This window comes from Sceloporus undulatus, chromosome 10 (assembly GCF_019175285.1).
Source record: "Sceloporus undulatus isolate JIND9_A2432 ecotype Alabama chromosome 10, SceUnd_v1.1, whole genome shotgun sequence".
Classification (NCBI taxonomy): Eukaryota; Metazoa; Chordata; class Lepidosauria; order Squamata; family Phrynosomatidae; genus Sceloporus; species Sceloporus undulatus.
The window spans coordinates 5676283-5689069 of NC_056531.1; the positions used below are offsets into that span (position 1 = coordinate 5676283).

Genomic DNA, 12787 nt, shown 5'->3' on the forward strand with positions numbered 1-12787 from the left:
CATTCAAGTATTGTGGGTCTTCTCCTTGGAGGAAGACCAGTGGTGGTGCACTCTCCCTTGGGAACTCCTGAGAGAGGGTCTGGCTGTCATCCGCCACAAGTTACAGAACTGTAGCGAGAGGTTGTCAAGATGGTTAATAAGACAGTGCGATGTTCTGTGCATACCAAACCTTCCTTTTTAAAAGAAACAGACTGTATGAATTTCATGACAAAAGGATCAAGGGTTCTGTCCAGCGAAGAAAGCTTCATTTCTTGGATTCTTCCCAAAAAGGTGTAATTTTTGTACTACTCTGCAGTGAGTCTTCTTGCAGTCATTCAGGCCAGAGGTTATCGACTGGCAGTTTTTAAATGACTAGAGATGGCTTTTAAAGATCAGGACGGGAAATGTGATGCCATCGACGCTGGTGTTCAATTGAGAATCAAAAGGTTGGGCTGTATAATTTCATGATCATATAATTCTATGCCATCAAGCTATCATGAACTGACACCCATTATGTTGTATATTTTCTCCTCTTTCCAGAAGGGAAAAAAAACCAACCTTGGAAAAAAAATGACTACAAAGATAGGGACATGGCTTGTTTCAGAGATGATGATGGGTGGGCAAGCGATGTGAGTTCAGGGGCCATTTTCGGCACCTCCTGACCCCAGTGGCAAAGTGTAGGAGTGACCAGGTGACACTTCCAGTTTAAAGAAACAGCTCCCCTGGGTCTAAAGCAAGCTTTTTTTGGGGGGGGGACATGGGGCCAAATACAACTCACCAAGTGCTGGGTGTGGTGTAGCCACTTGATCCTTAGAAGGTAACGGTCCCTGGCATAAACCGGAACTCATATGCATACTATCCTAGGAGTAAACCCCATTGATCTCAATGCCTGCCTCCTAAATCAAGGCTGGGATTGTAATGCTCACCAACTCTCAACATTAGTTCTGCTGGCTGGGACTAATGGAAGTTGCAGAATCATAGAATCTTGGGTCCGGTATACACAGGCACTTTGTGGCATGGCGGTGGCAATTTTAGCATTTGGGAGTGCGCAGCAACCGCACGCTCCAGAACCCTAATACGTATGGACGCCGGTATCATGGCGGTGTCCCATCCATACGGGGGCAACCATAATGCCACAGCCGTACAGCGACCAGATGTCGCTGGCAGGAAGTGGGGTCATGGCGGCACCCCTTCCTGCTTCTGGCATCGCAAAAAAAGAAGCTCCTCTAGGCAGCTCTTTTTTTGCGGCACGTCTGTGCTGCAGAATGGGGATGCTGCAGCACAGATCCAGGGCAAAAACGGGCAGCACAGAGCCGTCCGTGTGTACTGCCCCATAGAATCATAGAGTTGGAAGAGACCACAAGGGCCATCCAGTCCAACCCCCTGCCATACAGGAAATCTCAGTCAAAGCATCCCCAACAGATGGCCATCCAGCCTCTGGTTAAAAACGTTCAAGGAGAGAGACTCCACCACACTCTGAGAGAGTGTGTTCCACTGTCGAACAGCTCTTACTGTCAGGAATCTCTTTTGCTGGGGCTTGCATCCATTGTTCCTGGTCCTAGTCTCTGGAGCAGCAGAAAAAAAGCCCTCCCTCTATCCACCATCTTGAGGGAGAGGAAGGCAAGTCAGCTCCAACAGGCCTCTGAGGGAGAGCAGATCTGCTGGACTCTTCCCCTTCCTTACTGTCATTCCCTTCTCCTTTTGTGTCTTGTCTTTTTTAGATTGTAAGCCTGAGGGCAGGGAAATGTCTAATTAACATATTGTAAGCCGCTCTGATAGCCTTGGCTAAAGAGCGGGGTATAAATAAATAAATAAATAAATAAATAAATAATAATAATAATAATAATAATAATAATAATTATTATTATTATTAAAACAAACTTGCTCTCTCCCCAATATGGCATCCCTTCAAGTATTTAAACAGGGCTATCACATCACCTCTTAACCTTCTCTTCTCCAGGCTAAACATCCCCAGCTCCCTAAGTCATTCCTCATAGGGCATGGTTTCCAGACCCTTCACCATTTTAGTCGCCCTCCTTTGGACACGCTCCAGTTTCTCAATCTCCTTTTTGAATTGTGGGGCCCAGAACTGGACACAGTATTCCAGGTGGGGCCTGACCAATTGTAGTCCAATACCATCTGGCAAGCCACATATTTTCCACCGCTGTTATGAAGCAAACATGCACAGCATTGTGCTATCCGACTACCAAATTTTTCTTTCGAAGACAGAAAAAGACAGATGTGTTCTTTATTGCGTATGGAAGAACTGAGTGTGCAGTGAACCACAGAGAGTGCACACAGAACTGGGCAAATAGTGGGTTTGTCAATTACTACTTGGAGAAAATGGAACTGACAATATAACAACTGTAGGGCCTGTACTTTCTTCCCTCTTACTGCTGTACCTATGCAGTACACAGTACCTTCCTTTTCATCTTCAGAGAAATTCTGCAAGGAAAGCAAGGCTGAATGGTAGTACTAGTGCCTGGTCCAAGGCTACCCAGTAAGTTTCATGCGTGGTGGTGATTTGAACCTGGGCATCTCTAGAGCCGGAAGGGTGGGATGGGAAACTTTCGTCCTCCACATGCTTTTGACTTGAATTCCCAGAAACTTAAACCAGCTTGGCTGATGGTAAGAGGCTGTGCGGGGTTGGAGTCTGAAACATCTGGAGGGCTAAAGATTCCCCAGCTGTGCCCCAGGAAAAACACTTGAATAAACAACAGAGAATGTTAAAGAATCTACAATAACTGCATCAGTCAACATCAGATTGCTTGTTGCAGTTTTATCATTCTATTTACCAGGACTGCATTTTCTTCTACACCGTGTACAAATTAAACTCTGTTTCCAGGGAACTTATTTAATTTACATGCTACCTTTCTCCAAAGTGGCTCACAGCAGGAAACCAAGCAACATCCTCCATGTAACGTTAAAAACTATTAAAATCAACACAATTAAAACAAGATAAAATCATTTAAAAACATACAAAAGTGTTAAAATAAATAAAACACTCCCCCCGCCCATAAAAAATGCTAGTGCTGGCAACAGACGTTGGTTCAGTGCCAAGACAGCTTCCTTGGACACAGATCGTAAGGAGTGATAGAGCTGGGTGTCGTCAGCATCCCAAAACACTGGATGAAATCGAAGGCTTTCATGGCCGGCATCCATAGTTTTTTGTGGGTTTTTCAGGTTATGTGGCCATGTTCCCGAAAAACCCACAAAAAATACTGGACAAACTCTCCCAGTTGTTTCATAGAGATGTTAAACAGCATGGAGAACAAAACAGAACCCTGGGGGACTCGACAGGCCAACAGCCAAGGGGTCAAACAGGAGTCCCCCAACACCATCTTCTGAGTTTGGCCTTCCAAGAAACACCGGAACCACTGCATAACAGTGCCCCCAAGTCCCATCCCAGAGAACCAGCCCAGAAGGATACCATGGTTGATGGTACCAAAAACCAATGAGGTCCAGGAGGACCAAAAGGGACACACTCCCCCTGTCCAGGTCCTTGAGCAGGTCATTCACCTAGGTGACCATAGCTGTCTCCGTCCTATATGCCAGATTGAAATGGATCTGGCTAATGCATCTTATCTGGAAGCCCCTGGAGCTGCAAAGCCACCACATGCTACAGGACCATGCCCCAAAATGGAATATTAGAGATTGGCCAGTTTAGACTGGTGGGATTCAGGGAGGTGTTTTCAATATTGGCCTTAACACCTTTAGGCAGGATGGAAACTTCCCTTGCTGCAGAAGTAAACTAAAAGGTATTTGATGAGAGAGAGGTAAAGTATGTGTGAAGGTTGTAATATGTATGTAGAAGAGGGTTTGAGTAAGTGGATGAAGGTGAGAGATGGGAAGGAGGAGAAAGAAGAAAGAGAGAGGGAAGTGGAATAGTAGAAGGTAGGAGATGGGTGGAGAGACTGAAAGAAGTTGAAAGGAATTAGAATGAAGGAGTCGGAAAGCTTTGGAATGTCAAAGTGTAACATGAGATGGGTGTACATTTGTTTTATATTCTAAGTTGAAGGTGTGGAACTGTACATTGTGTTTTTAAAATGAATAAAGTGTTTTCTAAAAAATAATAAAAAAAGAAACTTCCTTCTAACTGCTTTCAGGAGCCATGAAGGGTAAGGACCCAGCATACATGTGGTGACTCTCACTTCTCCAAGGAAATGAAAAATTCCAGGTACTAGCACTGGCTGGTTGCCTCAAGGAGGAAAAGGTGGCGAGAACAGAAACATTGGCTGGCTCTGCTGCATCATCTCTCCGTTTGAAAATGGAAGTCTGCTTCCTTTCAGATGGGCCTCTAGTTGGTTGTGAATTGATTTTATTGCTAGCTGAGGCAACCATGAATTGAAATTCTCACTCTACTCACTTGCCGGTGAACTCTAAACTCAGGAACAGCAGGCACATCTCTGCAAATAGATACCTGGGGCATCATTGTACCAGATTAAAAAATGGAGACACGGTCCACTCTAACATATTTTTTGAAATTATATATCACACAGACTAGTAGCAAATTCAGGCTGGGATCTTCTTCGCAACTTCCCCAGGTGTCAATACCATTACACAAGCAGGCGGACATTCTCTGTGGCTGTGCAATGAGTAGCATCCTATTTGGTAATGGGCAAGCCACAAGACGGCATTGCACCAGCCTAGAAACACAGCCTGGGACGCTTAGAAAGTGCATTCCTTAGCTGTGAGAATTATTCGGTGGGAGACTGCACGGTCATCTTGTTCAATGCATGATCAGCAATGGCTCAGTACAGTGTAGCTACACTTGTGTAATTTTACATCACAGAATGAGTGAATAGGGTCTTGGCCATGTTGTTTAAGAAGGAAATAATAATAATAAGAATTCAAAAAATTGCTGGAGAGGTTGTCAAGAAGTAGGGTCATATATGCATATGTGGTGGCAATGTAAATATGTACAAAAAGTTTGGGAACAAGTGATAATATTAGCAATTAATGATAAATTGACATGCAAACTGAAAATAAAAAAGGGATTATGGAAAAGAAGTGATTTTGATGGAATTTGGAAAGAATTTATTGAGAAAGTATTGAGGAAAAAAGATGGACAATTACCTCCATGAGAGGAACTGAGATTTTGGATGGATTATAAGGGTGGGAATGGCTCCGGGGAAGGGGAGCACTGAGGTGGGATATTAAAGATATTTAGACAAACTGTAAGAGAATGGAAGACATATATATATATATAGAATTATGTGTTGTATAATAATCAATATTCAAGGTATGAATCTTTACAATTTTTTTTTTAAAAAGGAAGGGAATCCTATATGTGTACAGTGAAAATAACAATTTCTACTTTCAAGGAGTTACCAACAGGCAGGCAGTGGGGCAACAGAATTGAAAGCTTGGCTAAATCCCAGAGCTTGGAATTGTTACGGTAAATTCTAATTTATCAATACTAACATTACTTTGGAAACGAAGGGGCTGTGCATTCCACCCCTGAAGGGGCGGCCTGCAGCCGCCTCCATCTTTGCCAGATTGGGGCTGCAGCAACCGCAAGCCACAGCCCCAATCTGGCCTTTCCGCTGCGCAAAAAGCAGCTCCTTTTTGTGTCCTGGAAAGGGAACCATAGCTGCCAGCCCCATGGCTTTACAGTGCTCCTTTGGCACTGCATAATCTAAATGCAGCACCAGAGGAGCGCCCTGATGCCACGCACCATATAATAATAATAATAAATAAATGCTTTATTTGTATACCGCCCTTCTTCCAATCAGGGTGGTGCACAGCATAAAAACATATACAATATACAATACACAAAGACAATAAAACACATTAAAATGTACATTAAAATCAGATACTAGCCAGCTCATCGTTGGCTATCGGGGGGGGGGGCACTAGCTAGAGCTCGTATCGGGGAACGCTCGATTAAACAGGAAGGTTTTTAAATCCTTCCTGAACTGGGCTAGGGAGGTAGCCGAGCGGAGCTCTATGGGCAGCGTATTCCAGAGGGTTGGGGCCGAGATGGTAAATGTCCTCCTTGAAGTGGAGGCTAGTCTTGCCCCAGGTACCCTCAGTAGCTGCTGCCCAGATGTTCTGAGTGTGCGGGGCGGATTGTATGGGGAGAGGCGGTCCTCAAGGTATCCTGGGCCCAAGCCATGTAGGGCTTTATAGGTTATAACCAACGCCTTGTATTGCGCCCGGAAGCGAATGGGCAGCCAATGCAGATCTTTAAGTACAGGTGTTATATGACTGGCCCTGGATGTGCCAGTGACCAGTCTGGCTGCCATATTCTGTACCAATTGTAGCTTCCGAGTATGGTACAAGGGTTGCCCCATGTAGAGCACGTTGCAGAAATCCAAACGAGAGGTTACCAGAGCATGTACCACCGTTTCAAGGTCCCTCTGGCCCAGGTAGGGACGCAGCTGGCGAATCAGCCGAAGCTGATAACAGGTGCTCCTGACCGTCGCATCCACCTGAGATGTAAGGTGAAGCGACGAGTCAAGAAGCACCCCCAGACTGCGTACCGAGTCCTTTACGGGAAGCGTGATCCCGTTCAGGACAGGTGGAACCACCGCCATCCCCGGGCCAGGAGAACCTATCACGAGCACCTCCGTTTTCTCTGGATTCAGACTGAGTCGGTTTTCCCTCATCCAGCCCATTACTGACTCCAGGCATGCCATGAGAGAAGAGATGCCATCCCCGGTCACTGCATCAGTCGGAGACATAGAGAAGACTATTTGGGTGTCATCAGCGTACTGATAACCCCGCGCCCCATGTCTCCGGATGATCTCTCCCAGCGGTTTCATGTAAATGTTGAAAAGCATGGGAGACAAAATGGCTCCTTGAGGGACCCCAGATGTAAGGGCCCTCTTATCGGAGCACACGTCTCCCAGCTGCACCATCTGGAACCTCCCAGAGAGGTAGGACCGGAACCACTGGAGCGCAGTGCCCCCGATTCCCACCTCTGCCAGGCGCTCCAGAAGGATACCATGGTCTATGGTATCGAAAGCCGCTGAGATGTCCAAGAGCACCAACAGGGACACGCTTCCCCTGTCGATGCCCAGACGGAGATCATCGACCAAGGCGACCATGGCCGTCTCCACCCCGTAACCCGCCCGAAAGCCAGTTTGAAATGGATCCAGATAATCCGTTTCATCCAAGATCGATTGAAGCTGGATTGCAACCGCCCTCTCGATCACCTTCCCCAAAAATGGCAGCAGTGAGACTGGCCGATAATTACTATGCATGAGGGGGTCGAGGGAGGGCTTTTTTAACAGCGGTTTTACAGTGGCCAATTTCAAGCTGGATGGAAATTGCCCATCCCTCACAGATGTATTTATAATCCGGTGTAACAACGAGGTTACCACCGGTCCCCCCTGAGCCGCTAGCCATGAGGGACAGGGATCGAGGGAGCAGGTTGTCTTCCGAACGCTTCCAAGGATCTTGTCCACATCATCAGTACTAACCAACTCAAACTGATCCAGTTTAATGGAGTCCATGGAGGCTCTGGATGCCTCTACCCTAGGTTCTGCGATAATGTCGGCGTTAAGACCTTCGCTTATCCGAGAGGTTTTATCCGCGAAGAAGTTGTTAAATTGGTCACAGCAGGCCTTTGAAGGTTCAAGGATCTGGTTTAGGGCAGGAGGGAGCTGAGTTAGCTCCCTGACTACCCTGAACAACTCTGCTGGACGCGACTCCGCGGACGCGACACGAGCACCATAGAACGAGTTCTTAGCTGCTCGTATTGCCTCTCCAAAGTCCTCCAAAAGGCGGTCTAGGAGAGCCTTGTCGGCTAAGCGTAGGTGTTTCCGCCAGCGGTGCTCTAGCCGTCGCAGGACCCGCTTCCTTGCCCGGAGGTCTTCCGTATACCAGGGCTTATGTTTGGAAGCAGGCCTGAGAGGGCGCTTGGGAGCGATACTGTGTATAGCCCTAGAGAGACCGGTATTCCAGATACCAGTCAGGGCATCAACAGAGTTGCCGTCATTTCCAACCATGAGCCCCTCTAAGGTTTCCTGGAACCTCTCAGGTTCCATCAGCCTTCGAGGGTGGACCATCCTAATAGGTCCTCCACCCCCGGGGGGGATCTGGGTAGAAGCCTTGATTTTTGCCTCCATGAGGAAATGATCCGTCCATGGCAGGGGGGAAATATTAGTTATTTCCGCCCACCGATTTTCCGCATCCGTACAAAAAACCAAATCCAGTGTATTACCCGCAAAATGTGTTGGACCTGTAATCAGCTGGGACAGGCCCATGGCCGCCATGGTATCCATGAATTCCCGAGCCGCACCGGATGGAACATAGTTGGCCGCGAAGGGGATGTTGAAGTCGCCCAGGACTAACAGCCTGGGCGTCTCCAACATCAGCTTCGCAACCAGCTGTGTCAGCTCGTTAAGGGAGTCCGTTAGCGCACGGGGTGGCCGATACACCAACAGAATCCCTAGACTGTCCCTAGCCTTCAGGGTCAGGTAAATACACTCGATAAAAGAAGTTTGTCGGATGTGGTTCCTGGTGAGAGACAAGGTGTTCTTGTGGACCAAGGCAACACACACACCCCCCGCCCACCTAACCTGGGCTGGTCCTTCAGATATGGTTACAACTCCTATCATGCCCAATCATGGACAACCAGTATCGCCAGGCAGCATAGTCCATGATTAGGAAGGCATGATAGGAGTTGTAGTCAAACAAGTGAACCAGTCTTCCCCAACCTGATGCCCTCCTGAAACCTTGGACTTCAGCTCCCATTATCCTTTGTCATTGACTACATTAGCTGGCATTAATGGGAACTGTATACAAAATATCTAGAGGGCACCAGGCTGGAAAGCGGCTGATCTGAAGGGTATCCAAATGGGGTCCCAACAGACTGGAGGACGCTCAGGTGGGAGAAGGGTTGAATAGATGGATTCTACCTTAATTTATTAATTTACAAACTCCTGCGGTGGTTAGCTCACAAAACATCTCTCAAAGTGCGAGTAATGTTTATGCTACATTAAATCGATCTGTGAAGCCAAATCAATGGTAAATCTTAAATGATGCATGTCAAGGTATTTCTTTAATTAGCCATAAATTTAATTGATAAGTCCTTCTGGAAGTGGAGCAGGGAAGGGAAAAGACACAGAAAAGATATACGCACAAGCTGGCAGAAAGTGACACCTTTGAATGAGAGAGAATGTTGTTTTTTGACAAGTGACAAATTAATCTTCATAAATGGTCATAATTGCTAGCGACTGGGGCAGTGCCAAGCTATTTTCTATTTGAAAACATAAATAAGTTTAAAAATACATCTGATTTAGTGCTTTAGGTTGGGACAAGTTTGACCCAGGCAAAAACTAAATGGAAGACACAGGCCTACGCAAAATGAAGTGAGCATGCAGAATGGTCATTTCTTTGCAGGCACACAGTTTGACAAGAAATTCAGAAAGTCTATTCAATCTGGTATGGTATGCAAGAGGAAGCATCTTACAAATTCTTCCAATTTCTGGTCCCTGGGATCCTCCAGATGTGTTTGGCTGACCAGGGAGGCTGGGACTTGGCAGTCAAACCACATCTGGAGGGCATTCATGGATCAGAAATGTGAGATCTGCAGGAAGCTACATCATCTGGAGAGCTGAATCATTGCCACTGGTTGGCTAAATCCAATGTTAGCCTCAGCATGGCATAGTGGTTTGAGTGTTGGACTAAGACACTGGAAGACAAGGGTTCGAATTCCCTATGGAAACCCACTGGGCAAGTCCCACTCTCTCAGCTTCAGAGGATGGCAAGGGCAAACCCCCTATGAAGAAACTTGCCAAAACCCCATGACAGGCAAATGCCTTAGGGTGGTCATAAGTTGGAAACGACTTGAAAGCGCACCACCACCACAACAGCAAGTGTAGACCAACTGAAACGAATGGGATTTGCTAATCATCACTCACATAAATACTATTGATCTCAACAGATTTACTGTACTCTAAAAATGGGACTAAAAATGGATCCAGCTCCTTATGATCTCTCTGGCACCAAGGAAAATTTTCTTGATTTCCGGAAACATTTTAGGAACTTTTTCCTCCCAGAGATTAGAAAACTGGTCATTATGGTTGAAGGGATTCTGAGAGACGTTACCCAAAAAGTAACTTTCCTGAGCTCTGTGGGGTTTTTATTAGTGCTTTTAGTTCAGGAGAAGCAAGCTCTAAGGGACCTGTGGCCATTTTTACTTTCTGAAACGTATTTCTTTGCACTGTTTTCTTCCTACAGGTGGTTTTATTGTTGGGGTTACACATGAAATGCTGCATCTTTGATCTGATCCTTGCTTTGCATTTTTCATTTCTCATTTGTACACTATACAGACATAAGAGGTAAATATAATTCATACCTTCTAGCTGTCCTGATTTGGTATGGACACTCCTGATTAATATTCTATCACCCCACTTTCTCGGCTGCTTCAAAAATGTCCCAGGTTCTCTTTCTTCCTCCCACATCCCCCCCCCTTCATTCTTGGGTTTAGTTCAATTGTTGTAAACCGAGTTCAAAATGCAAAGCAGTTTGCACTCCATTAAGAGAAGGAGGCAGAGCTTTGCCTTAAGTAGGCACAGGCAAAATTGGGAGCTATAGCGCAAAAAAGAGACAATTCTTAGCTCTGGATAGAAGGCACTATGCACAGAGTTCCAAAGCAGAAAGAGAAAAACAGACAACAATGGAATATATGTAGCCTATTTTTATTTTACTTCAGAACACAGGCTCATAGCACAAGGGTTTTGTAAACAGTTTTGTTTAAATTAATTTGATTTAATAAGTAAACCAAAGCTTCGCCTCCTCCCCCCCATGTTTAAATATGCATAAAAATTAAAGACCAAAGAAAACCTTTTAAAAACCAATCCGTTATTAAATGAAGTTATTTCTTTTTGTCTCCAGTGGATGCCATTATTTCTGTGCAAAACGCTGCTTTACATATTGCTCTGCTGTCACTGCCACCGAAGTCGACAGAAGACATACAATTAAAATTAGGCCCTGTGGGAAATAATGAACTTTCTTCTTCGCCAGGTACGTGTTGGCTGAAATTAGTAGTAATAGGTTATTACTAGAGTTGAGAAAGGCCTTGCGGAAACTCATTCATAATTGTACGGTTCTAAAAACAATCACTAAAAGTTCAGGATTGCTCTATATAGTGTGTTCTTTCGGACTCTGCAAGTCAGCTATTTTTAATAGCAGATTTTTATGAACTGGGATCCACACAGGAGATGTTAGTCTACTGCAATTCCTACCGTTTTCCACCTTTTTCTATGGTGGCTAGTTGTCACTCGGGGAAGTTACAGTTCAACATCTCAACAGATACCTCCCAAAGACTTGGTGACACATAATTCTTGGATATCATATTAGCTCATGATGGCTATTTGTGGTGGGCTCATTTCCACAAAGTAATGCTACCTATTTCTCCACCAATGGATCACTGAGCTCCTGAGGGTGTCCATTCACCCTTCCTACAACGCGGATTCCAATCCTTGACTTTACTACTCCTTACTGCACATCAGCTGTTCAGTAGGAAAGGGAACCAATAACCTGGAAGCAACAGGTTTACTTAAGAAAAGCATAGTCATTTTCTCAATGATGGGAAACCTTTAAATTCCCACTTTAGAAAAGGATAATTCAAGGTAAGACACAAAAAAGAAAGGAAAAAAAAAAAAAAAAGAAAACTTTGATACCAGCTCAGTTTTAGATCCAAAAATTATTTTGTGTACAAAAGGGAAAAAATCCCAATACAAAACAAAAACAAACCATGCCATTTAGCAGCCGAAATACCATCTGTCTGCACAAAATCGTTTGCAAAGGCTGTAGCGTCTTCTCTTCTGAAAAGCACAAACGTATCAGTTCCATCCCTTTTTATCCAGTGCAGGAATTCTCCCACATCTCATTCCCATATAGCCAACAGAATCAATTCTCCAACCTGTTGGGCTGAACAAGAGATAGTTCTCAATCCGTCTCTTTAGCTGCTCCACTAAGGAGAAATTTTAATTGTAGGGAGAGGAAAAAAAGGAAAAGGCAATCGGCGTTTTCATCCGCTTCTTTCAAAGTCCTTCATAACAGACCAGAAATGCTTCCAAAGTGGCAGTCATTTGTGAGCTCTGTTTCCAAAGGCTATCCATTTCTGGCACTAACAAATGGGAGAAAACAGCTTGGAATAATCGTGGCAGGCCGACGACGCCAAGGAGTAATGCACTGGAAAAATAGGTGTCATGCCACACCTCAGGGCACAGGGCAAGACAAAGAAAATCATCTTGCTAAACATAAGGCACTTACCTACCTTTACAAGGGAATGCAGGGAAGGGGCGTGGTATGAGACAAGAAGTCAACATTAATCATCATGCAAGTTTAAAGAAAATGTCCCACTGCTCATACATTTAAGACTCTCGCAGAATGATGGATTCAATGGTTAGCACACACTAGTCAATCCGATCAAACCCTCTTCTACTGCAAATCTTGTCTGGTTCGCCCACCAGAAGCGGGTCCATTAGTCCGGGATCTTTGACGGTCATATTTGACAGATACGATAAGAAAAAGCAGAAGGGTCGCTCCTTGGATGGCCGCCAGCAGGAAAAAGTAATAGTTTAAATGACAGCCATTTATGTTACCTGAGAAGAACAAAGGGACAGATTAAATCCTTGCCAGAAGAACACAAATAAAACAAACTAATTCAGTTGCATGAGAATGAAGCTTCAAGTCCGCACAATGGGAATCTAGCCATATTTTGTCAAAACGGAAGCACGCTAATGCATGGCAGGGCAACTTGGTGCCCTCCAGATGTTTTGGACTACAACTCCCATTGGCTGTACCAACATGGCCCATGGTCAGGGATCATAGGAGTTGTAGCCACTAC

At 45.2% G+C, this 12787-nt stretch overlaps 1 protein-coding gene across 1 annotated transcript in view; it reads right to left on the reverse strand.

The window, feature by feature from the left end:
- Positions 1-10615: 10615 nt before the first annotated feature.
- Positions 10616-12787, reverse strand: part of SLC15A4 (solute carrier family 15 member 4) — a 53793-nt gene continuing 51621 nt past the window's right edge. The window contains exon 8 of the mRNA XM_042441796.1: positions 10616-12542. Within this exon, the coding sequence (XP_042297730.1) occupies positions 12379-12542 (164 nt within the window). The 3' untranslated portion in view covers positions 10616-12378. The remainder of the gene's footprint in view (positions 12543-12787) is intronic.